The sequence below is a fragment of the Penicillium bovifimosum genome (genome assembly GCF_028826915.1).
Source record: "Penicillium bovifimosum strain IBT 22155 chromosome Unknown utg000005l_segment0_segment0, whole genome shotgun sequence".
NCBI classification, from domain to species: domain Eukaryota; kingdom Fungi; phylum Ascomycota; class Eurotiomycetes; order Eurotiales; family Aspergillaceae; genus Penicillium; species Penicillium bovifimosum.
In genome coordinates, this window is record NW_026622714.1 from 6,069,552 (window position 1) to 6,093,640 (window position 24,089).

The following is a 24,089-nucleotide window of genomic DNA, read 5'->3' on the forward strand; positions in this document are numbered from 1 at the left end:
ATGCACTTACCTGCTTTCACTGCGTCATCCCGCCGGAGAGGTATCACGGAGACCGCAATCTTCGACGAGCATGCCAAGAAGGGTAAGTGACCACATTTCATGGGAAACACTTTAGCTAATATTGTAATTCTAGGGCTTGATAGATGGGTGCAACACCCATTGACAGTGCATGATGATCCTGTCTATCTTGATATCGCGAAGCGTGTTCTTCGCATCGACCACCCAGCACCTGGAGACCTCAGAACAAACATTGAATCCCTCAATGAGTCCATTGACAATACAAAGGACTCTACTTTCTACGCTGCAAAGGCCGAGATTGATAAGGGGTCGGATGGGTGGCTGCCAGGATCCGCCAGGGCAGAGTATGAGGCTGCTGTGAAGTGCATCCGACACTTCGAAACAGAACACGAGGCATATAAGAAAATGCTGAACAGTGGATCCTACTACCTCGGACACGTTATTGCCGGAAGTGGGATGAACCTGTGACGGTGGACAGGAACAAGTCATGTGAGCCAGTGGGCAATCAGGAAGGGAAGGAGCAGGGATCGCGGGGAAGAGTGTATTTATTGTTTACCTCCTGTTCTTCTTCTTCTTCTTCTTCTTCTTCTTCTTCTTTCTTTCTCTCAGACTTGTTACTTTGTGTGCAGTACAGCATAGGATCGATCTCCTTCTTGATTTCTTTTTCCTTTTTAGCTTTCGACAGTAACAGAACCGCACGCGACTCGGTGTGGATAAGCGTCCAGTGGGTGTCGACTGGGCTCTTATAGAAATTTCGAGAAACAGAATCCGCCGGCAGATTCATGGAGATTGTGTCTCTGGGAACAAGGTAAGTTGGATGTTATATGTGGCTTTCCACGTGCTGATTGATGGATCTTTAGGGGTTCCCGTACTCCCACAAGCCGACCACCTTTCCATATCATGGTGGTTCATTCACAGATGCCCCCAATGGATCGATACTTTACAAGTCCGGGCAATCTACTGGCATTACAGCTTCTATGTATGCCGACTTGGAATCCGTTAGGCTTGATCAGCTCGAAAGCAAGAAGGGACCCGGGTCCCGGACACCAGCTCGCCATCACCTGGGTTAACAAGATTGCAACTTCCGAGAGTTCTATCCCATTTGCAGAACATGGAGATTCTGGGTCTTGGATAACCAGAGCGGATGGCAAGGTTCTTGGGATAGTAACTGGAGGTGACGAGCGGCAGGAAACGACCTACTTCTGCGGCGGAACCAGGAGTCCAGGACTGTGAGGGAAAGAGCTTGTCATGTGATGGGAGGAGCTCAGCCGTAGTGCTCTTTGCCTCTTTCTTTCTCCTGTTTCTTTCCTCTTTTCTTTTCTCCCCAGTGGCCCAGTCTTGTTCTTTTAGGCCAAGAAATTAATTCAATTTTGTTTACCTTCGTCGTCTTAGTGGGGTTGTCAACCCTTGGAGGCTCTCGTCCAATCACGTGCGACCATTACCATTCCATTCCAACTCTAGAAGCTTACCCTGGATCACTATGGCTTCACCGTCCGTCCCCAGCTATCACGCTGATTCCGATTCCATTCTCCTACCTCACAAAATGGCCGAGAGCGACCAGAACCTATCTTTCACTTCCCTCATGTCCGCCCTTCCCCCGGAGCATATTGTGCGGACATTTTCACACTTCAAAGGCCTACGGCTTGGAGCTGAGCAGATACTGAAGTCTCTAAGAGAGAAAGGAGATGGGAACCAGTTTATGGTCATCCACAATCTGTTGGCACGAATAATCGAAGAGCTCGACGAAGAGCACCATAGCAGCCTCGGGGATATCAATTATCGCTTTCAATGGGAGGGGACGACTGGACTGATTAAAGTGGTCCCTTCAGAACGCCACGACGCAACCTCGAATAACCTCGGTCGAGCAATCGACAGGAAGCTTACTGCAATGGGAATTAGGTGGTCAGATATGGTCTGGGCTGGAACATCAACCTATAAGCCCACTGCTGGTGTAGGTAAGCAGGGGGACCAAGCATTTTTACCACCAGCTCGCTGCCCTAATGGACTTCCAAGTGGGTCATGGCCGACGTTTGCCATCGAGGCAGGCGTTTCAGAATCCATCAGTCGGCTTCGTGAAGACGCTAGGAGATGGTTTATCATTTCCGAGGGTCTGGTGCGCATTGTCATCATCGTCTCGATTAAGTCGAGCCAGGTCACGTTTGAAAGATGGCAACTAGCTCCTAGCAATGCTCCACGCCCACTCACTCGAGCATATCTTAGTACACTCCGCGCACAAACCCCCAATATCCCTCCCCTTACCATCCAACCAAATACCAGTCAGCAGCCATACTCAGTACAGGAGGTCTACGTCGAGCCTAACAGAGTTATCGGGGCCCCGCTAGTCATCCCATTCGTCGCTATTTACGACCGACTCCCAGGACCAGGCGAGTATGACATCCTTCTTAACGCACAGGATTTTCTTGAAATCACGGAGAAGTTATTCTGATGTGTTCTGGTTTCCTGTCGGACTCACCTACCCGCCTTCCCTAAATGCTTCTCCAATTTTCGCTGTATTTTTACTATAACTACCACTATTGACCTATTACCTATTATCTATTCTATACTCCAATGGAACCTTGCCATGCGTCACATACTCTACCTGTGAGCTCTACCTAAGAGTAAAGGGGAAGAGAAAGACCCCCCTCGCTAGCCGAGAGAGAACCGCGATCATCTATAAGAGAGCTGTGGATTATATCGTATGATATGAACCGGACAGCAGCTTTTTCTGTTACCTATAGAATTTAATCAATGTTATATCTGATGTCATTCGGAATGAATAGGCGAACGATAACAAGAGTTGAGCAGATCTTAGTACCTAGTTCCTGGGGGGTGCATCAGACGCTGACTAGTGCATTCAGAATTGTTAATGTTCGTTTTGTCTCTGTGACAAAAGGCTAATTTATGGAAAGAACAGAGTCCAATTTGATAGAGGGCGTCCGCACCGCTCAAGATCGTCAGCCTCTCGATGTGTGACAGTGTGAACAAAGAATTTCTGGTGAACGGAGGTACTAGGCGAGAAAGGAAGTCAAATGAGCCATATAGTAAATATCTTAGAACTGAATGAACCAGAACAGCCGAGCAATATTTTGTCATTTCCACAGGTACGCCAACATTTTGGAGGTGCTATGAGTATCTGCATTCTGCACCAGGCGCTGGAACGCTCCAAAGTGGGGTGCAATTGTCACATGACATGAGGGAAAGCAAACATGTCAAACAAAATACAATCGTGGAATGGGCTGTTCGACTGGAATAAGCACTTAACGTTGCACTGCCAACAAATCCCGATGGAAGCCTGCAAGTATTTGTACGAACTAGGCACAAGATATCTATAGAACCACGCTGACGCACGGGGAGACATAAGGATAAAGACCGCTAAACCTAACGGGTCCGGGTTCTTTGAAAAATTCTGCTTCAAGCCGCGTCAGCCAAAGACCTACGTCTACATCTCAATATCCTTGTACACGAAATTTTCAATGGATGGCCAAAAACGACGCGGCGGACGCGGGGGATCACGCCCCTCCCACCCACGCGTGCCCCCCTCCAGAGCCATCAACCCGGGAACATCTGTCAATGTCATCCTCAAAGCCGACCAGCCCACAGGGCGTACAGAATCAGGCACAGTGAGCGAATTACTCACGCGTGGCGATCACCCACGAGGCGTCAAAGTTCGTCTTACCGACGGGCGCGTCGGAAGGGTGCAGAGCCTCCGGAGCGGTGGGCCGCAGGAAATAGACGGAGGGACAGAGAGCACACAGGAGAGCGCGCCCGGGATTCAATTAAGAGCAGAGGGAGGTGATTTGAATGGGAGACGCAATCGTTTTACCTCGCGTGATATGCGTCTTGATGGGCCGGAGGAGCCTTCAGCTGAACCCCTTGGGCTGGACATGTACATACGCCCCGCGAAGGGAAAGAAGAAGAGCAAAAAGACACAGGCTGGACGGAATGAGCAACTGGAGGAGAGGCTTGAGGATACAGGCGGTGCCACTCAGGTACCGGGCTCTCTCAAATGTCCCGTGTGCGCTGATTTCGAGGGCGACGAAGCCGCTGTGGCGCACCACGTTGCTGGTCATTTCGGAGAGTGACTGGTCAAGAGTACCGAGCAAACCATACAATAAGTGCAGCATAGTTCAGCTATCCTTGCAAGATCACGCAAAGTCATTGGACCTTGGAAGTGCTGCTGTCAAGCCTCGGAGTTTAGAGCGGAAATATCGTGACAGGAACTGCCATTTTTCTCACTGCTTCACTCACTGAGGCTGGAACAAGGTGATCGACGTCCTCTGTGTTCACTATCTCGGGCGTTATCCCATCCAGACGCATCAGGCCGCTCAATATCTCTTATGGCAGGGAGGAGCTCCTGCTTCATGACTTTGAGGCATGTCGGTATTCCCATGGAGAATTTTGCCAAATCTGATCCCATACTGCCGGTCAAATTCTCAACACCCTTCTCCCCAAAATTTGCTTCCTTCAAAAATATCCATCCTAACCCGACAACCGGAGCTCCCGACGCTAGAGCCTTTAGTGGATAATCTCTGCCCAAGTACACTGGGCATTCACCGGTGAATGTATTATTAGAAGCAGTATTCCCATCCTGGCATCATAGACCCTGTTTCCCCTCTATATGGAGGACAGATAAAAGACGCCCGCGATCACACCGTCCCCTCGTTCTGGGGTAGAAGACTCTATCGAGAACTTGCTGTCCCAGGACCTCGACTCGGCGACCCGTCGGCAGGCTCAGCTGCGCCAGGTTTGCTTAAAACGAGCGAAGGACGGGAGCACCAATGTGGAAGAATTGTTATCTGTGGGCGGTCTTTCTTTGCTGGCGATTGATCCCGGTCGGCCTTCGCCGGCCTCTAAGAAGAAGCATCCTCGTCATGTTGGGTCCAGGCTTCCCGGCGCGGAAAATCAACCGCCTAGCGCTACCGAGTGCTACCGATGAGTGATCGAGTCATCGGCTGGTACAACTAGTCCGCACTACTTTTAAGACCGAGCCGCATCTGATAAAGGACTAGTACTTGATGTCGAGAGTCACTAAGACCTGTCACCAAGCTGGACGGACGAGGCCTAGCACCATTGGATCGAGGGGTCCTAGTCCTACATGATAGGGTCATACAGGGATTATCTCACTTAGTGCCCGTAAACACCGTCTCCCTACCCCGGACTTTCTGAAAGTGCGTTGGGTGCAAAAGTTCTGAGATAGCTGAAGTAGGAATGCTGTCCGCCTCGTGAGTTGTTGTTGGGCCATGATTCGAAGAATATTTCTCTGCTCAAGGGAAGATGGTTCACTGATAGAAGCGGAAATTATTTCAGCCCTCGAATGCCTCAAGCTAGCGGGGTCTGAGTGCAAAGCCAATGCATCATGCTGCCATGCATTCCTTAACCCAATCGGAAGGCAACGTTATGCTGCATTCCTGCTCTGGAAAAGGCATTACTGTCCAATGATGGGCAAGCTTTACTGCTCGTTGAAAATGAAGTATAATTAGCCACCAATCATAGCTAGGACAGTATCGATCCTCAAGGTGTTGACCAATCGGTCGACCCAAGTGATAGGTCCCCATCACTCTTTGGTGTCCCTCCAGCACAAAGCTGCAGCTTGATGTAGTATCTCTGCTGTGAACTCCTCGACAGAGGGACTCTACGGGTTTTGCCCGAGAGAGCAAGGGGTTCCATATCGATAACAAATAAAATGAGCCTAAGAAATTGAGTTTCACGAGAGTGTAGATAGGAGCTGGGACATAACGTCCGGACTCCGGCGTCGTTATCCACCTCGCGCCAACCAAATCAACCAGATTCACTACGTTAACGCCAAATTCTAATCTCGAGGTTTTATGTGTCCTTGGAAATGCATCCTTGGTTTGGACGTTTGGTACATATCGTAGCCTTCGTAGTCGTGTTCGTTTAGAGTCGTGAGGTCATTACAATGCCTAGCCATCATTCCCGGGCAAACGGTATGACTTCTACTGGATGCAGTCTAAACTCTGTATCCTGGAACGAATCCTTAGCCGCTAGGGCCATCTGCCGGAATTCCCCAGCCCCCCACACCCTGGGACTGAAATATAAAAAAAGCTACCGGACCCCAGGCCACATGCATATCACGTATCTATCATAACAACACAATTACACTAAAGATACTATACAATTTCTTCTAAAGTTTCCTTTGATATCTATGCACAATGGAGCTACCAGCTGAATTGGATACTACCAATCGTCCTGATGAGTGGAAGATTGAACAGGGCATGGCCGGCCACAAGCTACCTATCCTTGACCAATCTGGAAGTGACACCGTCCACATTTACCCTCCGCCAGTGACGAAGTTGGTGAAGGATGAAGAGGCAATCGCATCAGTGGGTGATCGTGCCAAGCTTTTCACCCGCGAACGTGATGGTTGGAAAGGGTATTGCTGCCCCTTGCATCTATGACATGGTACTACTGGCCAATAAGCTAATGACTATCGTTGCAATATAGATACGTCGAGTGGGAAAACTATCCCGAGAAAAAAGCCAAAGCGCACAAGATCCTCACTTCGCAGACATTTAACCCGTCCCCTGACTTCATTTTCGGTCCAATTCCAGGGACCAACCCCGTGCTTCCGGGCGATGATTTCAAGGACTGGCATACTGCCCTCGGGGGTGAACTCACCACCGCTGCAGATGATTCCTGGAGATGCGTTCTCCGTGAGAAACACGCAGATATGCTGCATCTCCTCCAATTCCCTTACAATGGGGAGCCTCCCAAGCGGCTGGTCACCTCGAAGGCGATAACACCAAATCCTCTCCACTTCGTGCGAAACCACGGCGGCATTCCAATCATCGATAAAGAAAAGTGGGAACTGTCGCTAGATGGGCTGGTGAATCACCCAAAGACTTACAAATTGCATGATCTCATGGATGAGACTAAGTTCCCACGCATGGAGAAGACGGTCACTATCCAATGCTCGGGAACTCGTCGTATTGAGCAAATTTCCCTGTATGGTGGTCAGGGAGATGAAGTTCCCCAAGCACCATGGGCTGAGGGTGCCATTGGGACAGCTCGTTATGTCGGTATCAGCTTGAAGAAGCTGATTAAAGACTGCGGGGGTCTGGTCAAGCCAGCTAAACATCTCGAGCTTTACGGTGCTGAGACCTACGTCAAAGATCTTGAGGTGGGCAACTATGTTGTTAGCGTCCCTTGGTCCAAGGTGAAGGCCAACGAGGTCATCCTGGCCTGGGAGATGAACGGTGAACCTCTGCCCAAAATCCATGGGTATCCGTTACGAGTGGTAGTACTAGGATACATTGGAGCCCGGAGCGTCAAATGGCTTTACCGCATCAAGGCCATTGAGAATCCATCCCTCGCCCCAGTTCAGAGCAGGGAATACCTTTACTTCAATCAACAGGTTGGCAAGTACAACTTACGACCCACAGACGGCATCCAAATCCAAGAAATGCCAGTCAGCTCAGCTATCATGTCCCCATGGACAAACCAAGCGGTCGTGCATGTAGGAAAGATTCGATGCAAGGGCTGGGCCTACTCCGGCGGTGGTCGATGGCCCGAAAGGGTCGAATTGTCCGCAGATGGCGGATTCACCTGGTACGACGTGCCACCGGAGAACCTATCCAAGAAGGGAAAATGGACCTGGCGTACCTGGGAATTCGATTTGCCTTGTGACGTTGAAGGATGGATTGAGATCGTCTGTCGATGCTGGGATAACTCCCTCAACACGCAACCACTCAATGTCCGCGCGGCGTGGAACTGGGGTCTGCATGTCACGTCTTCGGCTCATCGGATCAAAGTTTATAGCATCAACAAGAGTCGGGAAACTACGAGGAAACGTTTGGATAAGTATGAGCAGCTGGGTATCCCCTTGGCTCCTCTTAGCCGCTATGAGATTGTCTCGGGTCAGACACCGGAGGAATACGAGCAGTATTGGAGGGAGCATGAGCCACGGGATGTCGATGACTAGTTCTGTACATATTTTCAATCTGCTTGCGGTGTGGAGTTTCAGACATAGTTTTTGTCAAAAAAATAAGGGCTAAATTAAAAGAACTTATCTGCATGTTCGACGTTGGCAATGGTACTACAGGCTTCTGGATCGTATGCTCGCTTTATTCGGCTTCTTCGGTCTTTTGGGGCAATCTTTATATAGTAAGAGAAGAGCAGCAGAACTATCGGAGAGAAGTGAGGGGGTTTCCAAAGTCGTTCTGTCGCGACTTTGCAACCTATGACAATGGACAAAATCATTCACGGATTGCCGAATCCTTGTCACAGGGCATATCCGACTACTGTATAGGTATCGATAAACTACTAGGCTCGTGGTGACCCTGTGAAATATCTGGACGGAAACTCAATTCCTCTGGAGCTTCGATTCAAATGGTACCAGAATAGTGAACAAGACATGCGTACAGCACCTTTCGAATACCTAGGATATCAAGAAAAATATTCTGTCCAGTTGTCAGTATTCATTTGTGAGTGCCGAGTTCCAGTCGGGTGTTAGCGAGCTTCCAGCCAACTGGCAAGCCCCCAGCCAACTGGCAAGACTATATCCCTCCTACCCCAATGATTCACAGCGACAGCATGTATGTAAAGCCAGCTAAATCGGGTTAATGAAACATCATAATAATAACCATCCCAGAGCGACATGTGCCGCGTCTGATCTGTTGTTTAAGAAAGGCCGTGACTCTTAACCTTGTAGACGTTCCTCGTCCAGGAGGTGTACCCGAAGGGTATACCTATGGATCATCGAGATCCACCTTAGGTTTTGTCAGTTCTTGGGTGAAAGAGCGCATTGAGACTAGAACAACAACTATGAAAACGAAAAGAAAAGAGAAGACCAAAGAAATTAGTCAAGAGGCCTTTCAACTCCCCTCTCGTCATAGGATTCGGACTCGAGAAACGTCAATCATCAACCCAACCACATGACTAGTCTCACCCGCTCACCCCTTTGAATCCTATTCATAAACGTCTGATCGTCACATGAGCAACGACGAACACAACATATGAACGTCAGAATTACAGTTTATGTTGCTTTCTTGGTCATATGACCTCTGCTCCCTCCCATATATATAGGCTGCTTCTCACCTAGATACTTCTTCTCTCCTTCATCCATCTTCTTATCTCTGATTCCATCAGCCTCTTCATCTCTCATAGCACCCATCATCTTTCTGGGCCTATGCCCCTTTTTATTCAATCGATGGCTTTGCGGGTTCCCCCTCCAGTAGGTGTTTCTTCGTGTGAGGTTGTAGGGCTTGGGCTAACATGGTCGCAGGCAACAGGCACCAATCAGAGATGCGTTCCGGATGGCTCGGCGAGCAGATGTAGGCGACTGGCTGGTTGACCGTTGAACTGGTCAAAATCGGAGAACGGCACGGAATGGCCCTGATGAGGGCCATATGTCGGTAATGTTACTTGAGGAAATCGATCCATTGCTGTTTGGTAGCTAATATGATACAGAAGTTTCTGACACAAAGCAATCCGTGGCCCACCGCAAACCCTCCCACGACCACCAAGTCCCTGCCTCAGCCCGACGACTGGGTCTCCCAGCTGGAGAGATTGGTGGAACTGGCCGAGCGTATCGGCTGGGCCGGCTGGGGAAAGTTGCTTGCGGCCTTGTCTATGCGAGAAGACCCTGAAGCACCTCGGAGGCGGTAGCGGCCACGGTCTCGCGAAGGACGGGAGCACCAATGTGAAGGAATTATTGTCTGTTACCAGTCTTTCTTTACTGGCAATTAATTCCAGTCAACATTCGCCGGCGTCTTAAGGAGAAGCATCCTCGTCATGTTGGGTCCAGGCTTCCCGGCGCGGAAAATCGCCCGCCTAGCGCTACCGATGAGTGCTACTGGTGAGTGATCGAGTCATCGAGTGGTACATGGAAGTAATCCGCACTACTTTTAAGACCGAGCCGCATCTGATAAAGGACTAGTACTTGATGTCGAGAGTCGTTGACAACAGATGAATGCAATAATTCTAGTGATAGTCAGAACAACTCCCTCTTGTTCACAGTATCCTGCTCAAGACTGGCGTGCAGGATCCCATAATTCACTATCGTCGTTGACTGACGCTGCTGAAAGCTTCATGGTGCGGCCAGTCGCGAGGTCCGGCAGACGTACTATGGGCTATAATTGACTTCTAGAGCTCTAAATCATGTTTGTGGTAGACGAGTAAACGTTGAGCGTTTATGTCAACTATTGCGTCATGGTAGGCCGAGATTATCAATTTTTCCTTCCATGGAATCGATTTGGTAAATGCGTCCACTCAGGTTGCGAGAATCGTAGTGAATCACTAGTGAATAGGTCTTGGGAAACATATCATCCCATGTTGTTTTGGCACGCAAGATTATCAAAGGCGATGAAGAATCATCATGAAACTCGTAGCCAACTAGTCGGTTCATTATTCTGCGGGCCCATGCATGGCCGGCTTTAGAACTACACCACACACTCACTCGTGAGGCATCAACGCCGCGACAAATGTAATCCACAAACTCGAAGGTCCAGCCAGACTAAGCTCGAAAGTTTCATAATGTCAACAAAAGAAACCATATTATGCAAGTATCCGATATGGTGTAGTGGCTAACATCGCCGTCTCTCACACGGCAGCCGGGGGTTCGATTCCCCCTATCGGAGTTTATTTTTTTCTTATCTCTCACCCAACCATATTCCACCTTTCGAGACTAGTTATGTCTTTTTCACCTTTGCTACTGAGCAAAAGAAATGATAAACACAAAGCCAAAATGAATGTCATTCTACTGGTCGTCGCGGGGACCAGGGTCTCACTTCAACACACACCATTTCCACCACCTTCGCTCCAGCCGTCCAGTCTTGTCGGCTAACTACCGCTTGCGTGTCAGCTTGGATCAAGGGAGTACAATGGACCTGCCACTGCATTCCTAATGGGCGCCATCCTTCTTCTTCCGTAACACCGTCGATGGAATTAAAAATTGAATATGGAGATACCCGCTTCCGGACTACTACAACTACCTTACAATGTGTGAAAGTGGGAGCTACAGCGGAATTGCACATGATGGAACGTACCAAAATGGATGAAAATGGAATCTTGGCATCCGCTAAGACGTATCTAGACTAGCGTATGCACATGACGGTGACCCACTATTATCGCCACAATGCATAAGAAAAAGAAAAAAGGGGTCAAAACCCCCGGAACCCTCAGATTAAACAAAGATCCCACAATCAATTCCACTTATCTACCTTCCACAATACTTTTCTCTGCTTTAATCCTCCAAGAGGTTATTGGCCTGGCAGAATCCCTGCTTCGGTTTCAGATCAATATCCAGCTGAATTGCACCTTGGGATTCATTTTGATCAAACAATCCACCAAACCATGGCTTCTCTTATAGAAACCACAGTTTCAGTTCCGATGCTCAAAGGCTCTGAAAATTATACCACATGGGCTATTCGCCTAAAGGCTATCCTTCGAAAGGAAGACCTTATTTCCGTGCTTGAAAATGCCCCTACAACTGGGAGAAAAAATGACGAGGCCCTCTCAATTATACACTCGCTGTGTGATGACGGCCCATTGCTACAAATCAAAAGTATCTCAGATGCAAAAATGGCATGGCAAGAGCTTGAAGCCTGCTATGATCCAAAAAATAAAAATGAATACGATATCTTGAAGGAATTCTTCAATACCTCTTTGGATGATTTTGATACCATCGAGGGATATCTCAGTAAGGTTCAAACCTTAAATGATGAGTTAAAATCCAAAAATATTATACTCCCTAAGCAATTCATTGTTGCATGGGTTTTGAATGGTCTAAGTGACAAGTACCAAACGTTGATTCCACGGATTGTATGGTCACTAGAAAAAGTTGAATCTTACTCAATTGAGTCCGTATTCGCTGATTTAATGGACAGACTAGTTCCGGGCAGGAACAGGTACTGATCTGATCAAAATGCAGAAAATCTGCTGTGTTCTCGAACAAAAAGGAACTACTCGTATGCCTCCGATAGGGGGAATCGAACCCCCGGCTGCCGTGTGAGAGACGGCGATGTTAGCCACTACACCATATCGGATCTTGCTTGATAAGGTTTCATTTGTTGACACTATGAAACTTTCGAGCTTAATCTGGACCTTCGAGTTTGTGGATCACATTTGTCGCGGCGTGGATACCCCAGGACCTGATCATGTGGCTGAGAGGATTGTCGTTGCCGTTCTGTCTTTTGTTTTCTTTCTTCCTCTGTTCTCTTCTTTTGCCGATCTAACTTTGTTATGGACTCTCCCACTCTGTCATTTGTACAGACTTGCCATGTATCACCACTATTGCCTTTACTGTTTGTTTTAGGGTGCGTGACTCGCTTGTACGAGGATGGTGCTCCACTCCGGGCTTGCGTTCCGCGATGTTTCTGTTAGCGCACCATCCGTCAGAAGAAAATGTTATACGATTCTTCCTCCCTTCCTGACTCTGAGAATCCATGGTATGACTATGGGCTTTGGCTAATTGCGCAAGACCTCCTGACTGATGATCAATAACTATCCTCATTCAACTTAGCGGAATACGTATGATTGGGCCGCTGCTACTCCGAATCCGTTCGTTTCGGCGGAAAGAGACTACGATGAGGCGTCCGAACAACGTCTATTCAATTCTCTAGAATCTTAGCTGAGTCCCGGTCAACGTGTCGCATTCGATGCGATCCCGGCTGCAATGCAGAATCACCCTGAGAGAGCGTCCTTCCATCTGCGTGGCACCGGTGGTACACGCACGACGCTCGTCTATTGCGCTTTACGTGCTCATTTTCGAGGACGTCATCGTCGCTGACGCCCAACGCATTTCCAATGAAACGCAGGCGCAGTCGCTGCTGCTCTGGGTACTGATGTCATGCAAGAACCTGATCTGAAATCTGCCCGAGAAAGGCGCATACGGCAGTGTGCTATGACTACTGTTCAAGTACCCATAGCTGGTTCTATTACTGACAAGGAAAGTATACCCTTTCTGTTGTGTTGTCTGAGAAGGAAGCTCCCAGGGCATCAGGCTCTTGGTTGTGTTTTGGCGAGCTTTGTGGGAGCGTTGCGAAGAAGAAGCTCTTGAGTTAATCTACGCAGTAGGTAGACTTGGCTTTCCAAGGTTGATGGAACTAAGTTGTATTCAACCTATGTCATCTATTTATATTACGGGCTGGTCAGGAGATGGTTAGAATCCTTTAGAATAACCAACTTTGGCTCTGCCGTTGCTACAGCTTACAGATAGATACCTAGGCACAAAGATAAATTTCTCCCGGTCTCTTACACTCTCTTCCTCTTATCCACCAAATCGATACGCAAGATCCGTGTTTGTTCATGTGACCTTTGCCCCTTCGCATCTATATAGGCTGCTTCTCACCTATATAGTTCTTCCCTCCTTCGTCTATCCTCTTATATCCATCATCTTCTTATCCCTCATAGCTCCCATCAACCCGACATCCGGTTTATCGGAGACACACCTCAACAGACCCTGACCATGATCCCCTCTGTGGTGGAAGAAACGCTTCATCATTTGCACTCTTGATCCCAAACCGAAGTCACCAACGAACATGACGGACCACCCAAGCCTGATCAGCGCCATAATTACCCCTGGTGGAATCGATAGCAACCGCCCCAGGATGACTGATCAACTCTCTCTTGAGAGGAAGCAGCCTCCTGTGTCCTCTCGATCACCTCTGGTCTTCAGAGGGAGGTTGCAAGAAGGTTAGGATGGTACCGAACTGCCTCAGAAGCCGCATGAGCGGCCCTCCTACCCCCATCGGTGGCGTTCGAAGCTGAACCATGGACCCAAGGCTTCAAGAGGAGACGAGGATGCCCTCCAGATGTTAAGGGAATGTACACAGTACATGTACGTATACAGCTCTGTCTCATACTACTAAAATGGAATGGCTGTGAGCTCAGTCTGACTCAATGCATCAAAGCGACTCTTGCGACCAACAGCGTGAAGAATGCGGATGCTCTGTTCATGAAAGACGAAGCCATTCCCCACAGTGATTGATTCAACTGCGACAAGCTTGGAATGGGGGAATGCAGTCAATGCGTGCAACTGGGAGCCAGCATTGGGATACATGCGAGTGACGCCGGCTCTTCGGTCTTGGGCTCAAGAAAGTGTGGTACGCACCGATGTTTACACATAGCCTTATCTCCATGAAACAGCTTGCTACCACAGGTGCAGTGACTACATTCTACAAGGACCATGCAGATATTAAGGATCTGTCAACTGGTGAGACCAAAGCTTATGCTACGATGCAAAGCAACCAGTCCTGGCTTCACACATACCATGGAAGCATTGCCCAACTATGTCATTTTGTGCGGGTCGATTCTATCACGCATTCATCTGGCTCTCCATCTCTAAGGGAGAAACCCAATCAGGATCTCGACATGCTGTCTCCGGAAGACAGTGATCTTTACACAATCGCCCAGAGTGGCTTCCTTTTACATTGACTTGTTTCCGCTGCACCCCTACCAGCAGCACATGATCCAACCTTCCTGGCATGGAATTTTCTGTACGAACTGGTCAGTATCCCCACATGGTCCACAATGAAAATGCTGACCTGTCATCTCCTAGGACTCGACTCATGGGAGTTTGCACCTGTCCCATGCAATAACAAGAGAGTCAGGCAGTTCCTCCAGATTGACCAGCCATCTCAAACGGATCTTCGTGCCACTATAAAGCATGTTCAGGGCCAAATCAGAGACCGGAGGGATAATACCGCCATATCATTTCGACGTCTGGAAAGGACAGCTCAAGCAGGCGAATACATGACGCCTTATGACGAAAGGAGGTACACTAGGCGCAAGGAGATGATTCGGGCCTACGAGCATGAGCAGGAACACTTTGAAAGGTTTTTCAATAGCGGTGTTAGACTGGGACATGTCTATGCTGGCAGCGGAGTGAATCGAGTCTATCGCCCACAGGAACCAGGGCCAGCAATCGTCCGACTGGGCCCTGCAGTGACGTTCCAGTGTGTATCGACCAGGTAGACCAGGCAGCTTTAGAGTAGGTCGAGAGCAGGTATGGACTCGTCATGCGGTTGGACAACCTGTTGATGCCTGATGGTTGTTGTCTTGAGTCCTGTGACAGGAAGTGGGATAAAGAGCTTCTTGCCCGATTCCCTTCTTGTTCTTCTCTCTTCTTCCTTCATAGTTGTGGTTCTAGTTCAATGCACTCTTTTTCCGAAGGACCTGGCCGGTGACACCTGCTACAGATTTTGCATGGGCGTTTGCCGGCAAGTGGAAATCTAGCTGATCAAAATAAGGCAAGTCCACGCTCCTTGTCGTGACCAATATTCTAAACTAATAATCTGCCTCTAAACAGCCATTCCGATGCGGTTCTCATGAGCGGTTCTTCGAAAGCGTCAAGTCATTTGAGCCCTTTCTCCACTGCGGTGTAAGGAAAGCTGGAAGATCAACCGGCCTCATGAACGAAAGATTGAATTCGATCAGAGGCATAAAGATCGCACGTGTCCGAGATCCCAGAGGGCCAGGAACACAGCAATACGAGCCCTTCGAGTATCAAATAGCGGGTGTTCACTAACTTCAGTGCCCTGGCGACTCCGGAAGTTTCGTCATCGACGTGGCAGACAACGTGATCGGCATGCTGATAGGTGGATTCGAACGCTTGGGCACCTCCTCCATTACTCCCATGGTCGATATCTTCAATGATGTTAAGGTCATAACCCACGCCGAAGATGTGCGCGTATTCTGCTGTGAAGGGGGGCAGGGAGGTATTGACGCGAGCAAATAATCGATGCTTTGTCTTATAAGAAACCAACCAATTGACTGAGGCCCGGATTAGAATCAATACAGGTGTGGTATTATACCGTAGACAATAGAATATGAATACGGAGCGACAGAGTGAAAACATAGCCTCAGAACATGAAGGTATTCGAACAAACAGCGGCTGTGAGGTTCATTCGGGCAAGTGAAGGAAGAGCTCCAATGCGCAGATCTTCCATCAACAGGAACACATTCGGATCGGGGAGGTAGTGCGACTAGGATCAGGCACCAAAGATGGACCGAAACATTTCCAGGGAAACCATCAGGCGTTGTGGAGAGGTGGCACCGGATCGGCATACCATACCGGTCACATAGAAGTTGGTCGACCAGGCTGATCTCTGCTTCATCTTGTAGACAGATCTCTCGTCCAAAACCCCCAGCCTTCCCGATTTTCTTGCGCTCCCACCCCGACTAGCTGGTTGATACCCTGAACGCTGTCGGCATTTTCAAACATCGTCTGGTCAATCTCTCCGCAAGCCTTTCCATCAGTGCCTCGGAATACAGCAGGCCAAAGCACCCCCACTCCGTCGGCACCTAGGATAGTCTTATGTATTTGGAATCCTTCTGTAGTGAACTTCTGCTCCAGCTCTTCAATAGTTTGTTCTTCGATACCTGATCGGAAAAGTGTGATGGCACATCCACCACCTCCAGCGCCGGTCAATTTTGTCCAACCAATATTCGCATAATCCACGAGCTCGCGAATACGCTCTAGCCGGGGATGAGACACTCCTAACGAAACCAAGAACCCATGGTTCATACCAATCAATGCTCCCCAGTGTCCGAGAGCATCAGAGTTGCCACTACCAGAGGGAACAGCCGATGACATTAGCTCCAGTGCAGAAGTTGCAATTTTGCCAATTCCGTCTAAGATAGTCTCTGTTATTTCAGGGTGATTAGCTTTTAGTGTTTTCACCTTGTCTACCTGTGTAGCGGTGGATCGTTGTTGTTGAGTGTCGACGAGAAGGAGTGGTAGTTTCGGGAACTTGGTGAGACGAATAACGGATGGTGGTCCAGAGGCATTTCTTTGGAACATCACAGCCTTTCCACCCGCCGAGACCGTATTATCTACCCCACTAGGGTCTCCATGTATACACAGCTCGCCCACGAATGCCCAGCGATTGATGTGCTCTATCTGCATCTCTGCTTCGTCAGGGGGCTGATCAGGATGGGGTCCAGCAAGAGCCCGTATCTGAAGGAGCAGGGCTGCGCTTAAGCAGACGCAAACACTGGCACTACTTCCTAGACCGGCGCCGATGGGAATAGTAGATCGAAGAGTGTAAACGAAGCCAGGGCTTTTCGAGGAGCCTAAGGAGAGAAAGAGATAGAGGAAGGCGGTTGCAGATTTTATATGAATTTTTCGCTGCTTCTCTGGAAGGTGCTTCGACACGGCCTCCGCATGTGGCATGATAGCTTCGAGAAATTGGGGGTCGAGTGAGTCGACGACAGAGTAATAGGACCTTTTTTTGGAAGGTTGCTGGAAAATATCCCATGGCAGATTGTCGATTTCCCAAGTATGGTTTAAGCCAATGTCCCTGAAATTCAGTTGGACGGTACGTTGGGATTTGGAGAGCGTAATGACGAGGAGATAGGACCGGAGAGAGATAGCTGCGGCAATAGCGGGCTTACCATACACAGCGGCGTGTTCACCGAAGACAATGGCTTTTCCTGGCGCAGACACCATGAATGTTGGTGCCATTGGCGATGAGAGTTTTCTCTCCATGTTGACTGAATTACAGGGGGTTTAGAAGTCGGGCTGCAGCCTTGCGAAGGCCGTGATGCTGGCGATTTGTCGTGTTGTTTGTTTGATCAGGTGACCTACCACTAACTTTTTCTGGATACTAGTATTGTTAACTGAAGTCATCTCTTTAGACCGTATATCGACTGATAATTCCCTTTATGTCGTTCAGTTGTTGAGATCAAATATTCTGGAATCTTCAATCTTTCAATCTCAGATTCATGACAGATTGTTGTACTTTTTATATGGGGTTAGCATATAAAAGGTACCTGATTACCCAGAATTACCAAGTGGTGAGCCCTGAAACACTAACACGCGCTCCCGGGGATAGAGCGGCTTGAAAGTGGTCACAATCCACGCGAAACTCCAGGAATTCAGGTTCAGACACCCAAACCAGCGCATTTGACCTTTGCAACATTCCTTCAGCCCGTAGAACGCCAAGAGGATGGCCCCACTCTCTCACTTAGGCGGCACTCAGGCCTATCATGAAGAGTCCTCAGAGATTTTGGTGATGGACTCTCACTATTTCGCATGACGTTCGATCGGCCCCTACCCATCTCCGGGGTGTGGGAGAGCCCCGATGCCTACATTGAGGCACTCCTCGACTTCTCTACTACGTCGGTGCTCTTTTTGAACTTATGCGGTGGCGTGCATATGGTCGATTTTCTGACCCGGGAGCCCGACCTCTATACGGACATCTTGCCGAAAGATTGGATATTTTTTTTCGAACAGCATGATATTCAAGATATCATTCGTCTCCTCCTACGACAGGACATCGAACAGCTGCGAGGCGCAGGCGAGCCTTCCGTAGATCAAAGCACCCGTACTTGGAATGGAGGAGCATTTCCTCCCCAGAGCCTCTTGGACTACATTTCCAACATCCGTCTCCTGGCACTCCAACGAGACATGCACACCTCATCTTCGATGAAGACTGAACTACCAAAGCAAGTTGCTATGCATATGAAACAGAAAAAAAGTACACGAGGTTGAAAGATTTTCGCAACATGTCGCATCCCTATCAGAAACTGTGAATATGCGCCGGGGAGAGCCAGTCACTCATATCGTGGATCTGGGGTCTGGACAGAACTACCTCGGACGGACACTGGCCAGTTCGCCTTACTACAAACATATCATCGCGATTGAGCGCAAGCACCAGTACATCAGCGGTGCCAAGAGCATGGATGTTCGAGCCAAGTTGGCCAAGAACCCGAAAGCTCAATATCCGCAGACAACTCAAGTCTCAAGTGATGTTTGCAATGGAACTTCGGAAACACCTGTTTCTGAAACGACGGACACATCCCAACCAACGACAGATGACTCGCAGGCCTCTGGCGTCCCTTTGGTTGAGATGCTGGGCAATTTTAGCCTCCAAACTGACGAGCTACTTGGGATCCCCACCAAAAGACCATCACGAGAACGGCTGCCAAAGCCAGAAATCCATACCCGGGGTACTCTCAGTTATATTGAACATGAAATCCAAGATGGCCACTTAGAGCCCATCATCGACCACATCATCAATCCATCACCTGCTGAATCTTCAGACGGGAAAGAAATAGAAGCGAGCGATGCCAGATTGATGGTAGTTTCCCTTCACTCTTGTGGAAACCTTGTTCACCATGGTCTACGATCCCTGGTTCTAAACCCCTCAGTTGTGGCTGTCGCTATGATCGGCTGTTGCTACAATCTATTGACCGAGCGCCTCGGTCCAAGCACACACGACCTCCCTATTCTTCAATCCCTCCACCCTCGTCTCGAAGCAATGGGGAAAACATACGACCCGCATGGGTTCCCTATGTCTAGATACTACGAGAACTACAGGAGTCCCGGAGCAACAGCCGGTGTGAAGCTTAACATCACAGCTCGTGCACTGGCCGTGCAAGCACCATATAATTGGGGCCTCGATGACAGTGAAGTGTCCTTCACCCGACACTTTTTCCGTGCTCTGCTCCAGCGTATTCTCGTCGATCAAAATATCGTTTCTAAGCCCTCTGTGCTGGAAGACGACGCTAGAACCAACTCCATCATCCTCGGGGCATTGCCAAAAGCTGCCTTTAAGTCTTTTACTGCATACGTTCGTGCTGCGACGATCAAGATGAGTCGGGACCCGATATATGGTTCCCTGGTGAAGGAGCATATTGCTACCCTGACTGATGAGGAGATTCACTGCTACGAGACTCAGTACCTCCATGCAAGGAAACATATGAGTGTTGTATGGAGTTTGATGGCATTCAGTGCTCAGCTAGTCGAGGCTAGTATTGTCGTGGATCGGTGGCAATTCCTTCGTGAGCAGGACTCGGTTAAAGAGTGTTGGGTTCAGCCGGTCTTTGACTACAGTGAGAGCCCGCGCAACTTGGCGGTCATTGGACTAAAAAAGTGATGATTTTGGCGTGCATTAGATTTGAATTGATTGTAAATACATATATCAGGACGGCACAGTAGAAGAATACAAGTTCAAAAAAAGAATTAATCGATATTCGTCAACGAGACACTAAGATTCTGGGGCTCTATTGCTCTAAGCTGGAGGGCGAAGCCATCACATCGAAATGGGATCGACCACCGGATCCCACTGCGGAAAGATGACCAAGAGATACTGCCGCCTTATTCTCTTGATTAGTTGGTAGTTAGGAGGGCATGGCGTGTAGTTGCTGTACATCAAGTGCAAAACTGACACCTCAGGCGGGAACTTTCCAAAAATGGAATGAACCGGTGATGATATCAGCAGCGTTACATAATCAACCTGACCCACCAATAAGAGCATCCAGACTAACCGACCAAGGGCTTAGGGCTCAGCTCAGTCACGCCCCACTCCCTTTTCGCACTTGAACGGCTCCTGGACGTCGCCCTCTTCCTTTGAACATCCACCTCATCCGACAAAATGGTGAGTTCCCCAGCACCCCCATATACCAACCCGGGGAACACCCAGACTAATTGAAATGTGACAAATAGGCGCCCGCAGCAACCGGAGGCAAGAAGCAAAAGAAGAAGTGGTCCAAGGGCAAGGGTACGCAATCACCATCACCATCCATGCGACCGTGACGATTTCCGCCGAGTCCCTACAAGAACCGAAAGAAATCGTTGAACGAGCTGGGGGGGTAATCCGCAAAAGACGAGAGGAGATCTTTCTCGCTAACATATTCTTTGCGCTACAGTCAAGGACAAGGCCCAGCACGCCGTCGTTCTCGACAAGAACACTGCCGAGAAGCTCCAGAAGGATGTGCAGTCTTACCGCCTGATCACCGTCGCCACCCTCGTCGATCGTCTCAAGATCAACGGCAGCCTTGCCCGCCAGGCTCTGAACGACCTTGAGGCTAACGGTCAGATCAAGAAGGTCGTTGGTCACTCCAGCCTGAGCATCTACAGTGCGTTTACACCATGATCCCCTTGAGCGACTTCCAGTATAACTAACTGACTTGCTTAATAGCCCGTGCCGTCACCGCCGAGTAAACGTCTCGTCTCTCGTCTTTTCTCGCGGTTTTCTTTTGCTACGAATGATATCATTTACCATGGGAAGCCCGGCTGGGCACGATGCATAGTGGATTAACGTCTTGACTCTTGAAGAGTGTGGAACATTCGCATTCCTGGTTTTTACGTCAGGTAGTGCGAATTGAATACAAAAAATCTACAAAACTTCATGAAACGACATGCTTTTATTCCGTAGACTCGACTTCTACCACCGACTACCACAACACCCATCTATGACCAGAAGAACAAGAACAGTAGCCTACGACTTCCCCAACGAACTCCTCTTCGGCCTTTGCTTCTGCGCACTCTCACAAAGCGGCAACGACTCCCCTACCTCCCCTCCATCACCACCATCAACCACCCTCCCCGCCTCAAAATATTTCTCATTATTCGCAAAAAACCCAACCCAACCCCTCACAGTCCCCTCAACCTTCGCCCTGGCCGCCCGTAACTCCCTCTCGCGCCGAATCTTCCTTTGCGCAGCCGTAATCCCCTCATCCTCCACATCCTCAACAGGCATGAACATAGTCTCGACACCGCGAAGGTCGGACGTAAGATCCTCCTTAAAGCAGCCTGTCACGAACGCGCGCGTCGCGTCCCGTCCCGCGAAGAAATTGTAGCTGCCGCCCGGTCCGTAGATCATGCGGTTGGCTGACACGTCGAAGATGGTCCCGTTTACGGCGACGTAGATCGGTAAAGTGCTGTCTGTGCCGTTGTAGAGGGATAGTTGGTTTGGTGTTAGGGTTACTGGTCCTTGCTTTATGTATTTTTAGTCTTTGCTTGGAATTTTTGTTTTTTTTTTTTTTTTTCAATTGGAGGTTTCTTACCACCCACTGCTTCACTACCGGCCATCGTGTGTACCACGGTCTGTACCCCCAGAGGACGGACTCGGAGGATGTCATGTAGTAGGAGAGACCGAATGAAGCTATTATCAGTGTGACGACCACGCGGATTATATCCAGGGTGCTGATGCCGTGGTCGTCTTCTGCGATGCGTTTCTCTCGGCGTTTTGGCTCGGGTCCATTGCTGGACTGTGTGGCTGTCGGTCTCTGGCGGAGTTCTGACATTTCTTTTGAATTGAAGAGATGTGGAGGTCAGACGGTGACCGGAATTGTTTGGAGTTGGGTTCAGCTGACTGAGTCTGGGGAACATTGCCACGTTGCCCGGGTGGGACCGAACTAAGTCCACACTTGTGATAGTTGATAGCACTGCAGCCATTGCTGCTGCCCTCATTTTTATTACGCAGTATGTACAGACAGTTACGAGAAAAAAGATATGAATCGCAGTTTGCTTGTTTATCTCTGCATTCGTTAAAAGATGAATTCTTTCTTTGGATCTCAGGCTTTGCCATTTTCCTTTACTTGCTTTCACTTGCAGCCCCTTGTGCCGTCCTCTCTTCCCAGCTTCGCGAGAATACTTCGTTCAGCGCGTCTTGGAAAGTACGACAGTTCATGTCAATCAGACCCCGCTTGTCTTTGGCTTCGGGGTTGCGGATCACCGAAACTAAACAGAGGTATCTGTGAAATAATGTCAGTATGTAGAAGTAGATGGACACTCGAAGCCATACTTGTTCATCTCCATCAGATGGATCATAGTCTGATCATGTAACACCACATGGCTTTCAGCCTCCGGGATCTGATCGCCTAGTCGCTTGCGGACTGGGTGATCCCATGAGTACAGCTCGGAAATATCGACAATCACGTCAATGTAATCAGAGCACATCTCGTAGCAAGCCATGTCGACCGGACGGGTATCGGAGGCGATATAGATCTTACTCAGCACATCGAAGAGATATGTCTTCTCAAATCCACAATTATTGGCGAGAGTGTTGATTAGATTCTCCAGTGTGGATAGGTTGGGGATCAGCTTCTGAATAACCTTGCTGAACGCTTCGAAGACGGAATAATCGTAGATGGATGTGAGATAGTAGTGCACGGGCGCGTTCTCGTATCCAGCATCACTGAGTTCGTCGGATATGCGCTGCACAATGTCCTGGAAGGTATCGGTGCGGTACTCGTCGGAAAGCCCATCGACCTTGTGAATGAAGACCTCGATATTGATGCCGGGATAGAACTGCTGGACTGTCAGTATAGTGCGGTTGAGCCGCGCCACCGAGTCGAGGTAGTCGTCCTGTGCGTCAATCACCCAGACTAGGGCGCCCAGGCTGCCGAAGATATCCTCGAGATCAAAGGCGGATTCAAAGTACTCGAGCTGGCCGGGGAAATCCCAAACTTGGAAGTCCATAAAAGAGCTACAAACTTGAGTCAGCATAGAGCGCATTGAAAATTCTCTGGTCCTGTTAGACTCACTGGATGGAATCCTTCTGAATCCGAGTCGTAGACTCAAGGAAGAGAGTCTCATTTGGGGGCATTTTGTGGAACACCACACTGGCAATGGAGGATTTCCCGCTCCTGTGACACAATTAGCATGTCTACTATGCGAGAGCTGGCCGAAAAGAACTTGCCGGCGAAGTCCCATTAGCAGCAGACGAGGTTTTACATCGGGTCCCTTGGTGTTGGGCACAGAGGCCGATCTTGCCTGGTTAGGCGCGGCCACTTGGTTGGTTCCCTGTAAATGTTCCAAAAGGCTTAGCTGGGCTGCAGTCTTCTGGAATGAGTATTCACGTCGTGAGGTCTCGCGCCCTATAAAAGGGCCATGAGGCCAGCTCACACGGGCTACCAGTGAGTCGGACATGCTGAGTTAAACAAAAGGGGCAGGCATTTTGGGCAAAACGGGGAAGCAAAAGACACGCTGGGAGGATCAAAACGAAAAATTCAAGGGCCAGGGCACGGCGCAATAAATCAACACATCACATGCTCCGGAAGGAAACAAGGCGACAGGCAGTCAGTGAACCCAACCAGACCTTGAACCATGGGACAACAAATAAATGAAGCCTGAGGCTGAAGACGGAGGTCATATATCCAAGACGGCGATATCTCGCAGGGGCCCATTGCGACAGCGACTAACGCCCCAGAAGTGGTGCTTCATATTTCTTGCCTATACCAGAGCCCAAACGGGCTGTTTTGAGGGAAATATGGCTCCTTTTCATCCCCTGCGGAATCAAAAGAAGGCCCCGGAACCAAGCAGCTGTCTCACAACGGCCCGTGCATAGACGCAGCGGCGCGCAGTAACTAACCGGTTTTCGCCA

General features: G+C 49.3%; 12 protein-coding genes across 12 annotated transcripts; 8 read left to right on the forward strand and 4 right to left on the reverse strand.

Annotated features, from left to right (window-relative positions):
* Positions 1-486, forward strand: N7515_007523 (uncharacterized protein; the record flags this gene model as incomplete). Its single annotated transcript, XM_056668267.1, has 2 exons — positions 1-82; positions 134-486. The coding sequence occupies 2 exons, from the start codon at positions 1-3 to the stop codon at positions 484-486; spliced, it is 435 nt and encodes a 144-aa protein (XP_056521863.1).
* Positions 487-523: 37 nt separating this feature from the next.
* Positions 524-802, reverse strand: N7515_007524 (uncharacterized protein; the record flags this gene model as incomplete). Its single annotated transcript, XM_056668268.1, has 1 exon — positions 524-802. One exon carries the CDS (start codon positions 800-802, stop codon positions 524-526), a length of 279 nt encoding a protein of 92 aa, XP_056521864.1.
* Positions 803-1,561: 759 nt separating this feature from the next.
* On the forward strand, positions 1,562-2,464 carry N7515_007525 (uncharacterized protein; the record flags this gene model as incomplete). Its single annotated transcript, XM_056668269.1, has 1 exon — positions 1,562-2,464. One exon carries the CDS (start codon positions 1,562-1,564, stop codon positions 2,462-2,464), a length of 903 nt encoding a protein of 300 aa, XP_056521865.1.
* Positions 2,465-3,491: 1,027 nt separating this feature from the next.
* On the forward strand, positions 3,492-4,100 carry N7515_007526 (YwbE family protein; the record flags this gene model as incomplete). Its single annotated transcript, XM_056668270.1, has 1 exon — positions 3,492-4,100. The coding sequence occupies one exon, from the start codon at positions 3,492-3,494 to the stop codon at positions 4,098-4,100; it is 609 nt and encodes a 202-aa protein (XP_056521866.1).
* Positions 4,101-6,188: 2,088 nt separating this feature from the next.
* N7515_007527 (sulfite oxidase) lies at positions 6,189-7,957 on the forward strand (the record flags this gene model as incomplete). The annotated part of the gene is made up of 2 exons (XM_056668271.1): positions 6,189-6,409; positions 6,481-7,957. The coding sequence occupies 2 exons, from the start codon at positions 6,189-6,191 to the stop codon at positions 7,955-7,957; spliced, it is 1,698 nt and encodes a 565-aa protein (XP_056521867.1).
* A 1,478-nt stretch (positions 7,958-9,435) lies between these two features.
* Positions 9,436-9,642, forward strand: N7515_007528 (uncharacterized protein; the record flags this gene model as incomplete). Its single annotated transcript, XM_056668272.1, has 1 exon — positions 9,436-9,642. One exon carries the CDS (start codon positions 9,436-9,438, stop codon positions 9,640-9,642), a length of 207 nt encoding a protein of 68 aa, XP_056521868.1.
* Positions 9,643-14,112: 4,470 nt separating this feature from the next.
* On the forward strand, positions 14,113-14,409 carry N7515_007529 (uncharacterized protein; the record flags this gene model as incomplete). The annotated part of the gene is made up of 1 exon (XM_056668273.1): positions 14,113-14,409. One exon carries the CDS (start codon positions 14,113-14,115, stop codon positions 14,407-14,409), a length of 297 nt encoding a protein of 98 aa, XP_056521869.1.
* A 1,678-nt stretch (positions 14,410-16,087) lies between these two features.
* Positions 16,088-17,440, reverse strand: N7515_007530 (uncharacterized protein; the record flags this gene model as incomplete). Its single annotated transcript, XM_056668274.1, has 1 exon — positions 16,088-17,440. The coding sequence occupies one exon, from the start codon at positions 17,438-17,440 to the stop codon at positions 16,088-16,090; it is 1,353 nt and encodes a 450-aa protein (XP_056521870.1).
* A 570-nt stretch (positions 17,441-18,010) lies between these two features.
* On the forward strand, positions 18,011-19,856 carry N7515_007531 (uncharacterized protein; the record flags this gene model as incomplete). Its single annotated transcript, XM_056668275.1, has 2 exons — positions 18,011-18,455; positions 18,502-19,856. 2 exons carry the CDS (start codon positions 18,011-18,013, stop codon positions 19,854-19,856), a joined length of 1,800 nt encoding a protein of 599 aa, XP_056521871.1.
* A 498-nt stretch (positions 19,857-20,354) lies between these two features.
* On the forward strand, positions 20,355-20,923 carry N7515_007532 (40S ribosomal protein eS25; the record flags this gene model as incomplete). Its single annotated transcript, XM_056668276.1, has 4 exons — positions 20,355-20,357; positions 20,426-20,480; positions 20,629-20,838; positions 20,901-20,923. 4 exons carry the CDS (start codon positions 20,355-20,357, stop codon positions 20,921-20,923), a joined length of 291 nt encoding a protein of 96 aa, XP_056521872.1.
* A 277-nt stretch (positions 20,924-21,200) lies between these two features.
* On the reverse strand, positions 21,201-22,008 carry N7515_007533 (putative heme/steroid binding domain protein; the record flags this gene model as incomplete). Its single annotated transcript, XM_056668277.1, has 2 exons — positions 21,201-21,698; positions 21,769-22,008. 2 exons carry the CDS (start codon positions 22,006-22,008, stop codon positions 21,201-21,203), a joined length of 738 nt encoding a protein of 245 aa, XP_056521873.1.
* A 290-nt stretch (positions 22,009-22,298) lies between these two features.
* On the reverse strand, positions 22,299-23,635 carry N7515_007534 (uncharacterized protein; the record flags this gene model as incomplete). Its single annotated transcript, XM_056668278.1, has 3 exons — positions 22,299-22,458; positions 22,509-23,199; positions 23,251-23,635. The coding sequence occupies 3 exons, from the start codon at positions 23,633-23,635 to the stop codon at positions 22,299-22,301; spliced, it is 1,236 nt and encodes a 411-aa protein (XP_056521874.1).
* Positions 23,636-24,089: the final 454 nt, after the last annotated feature.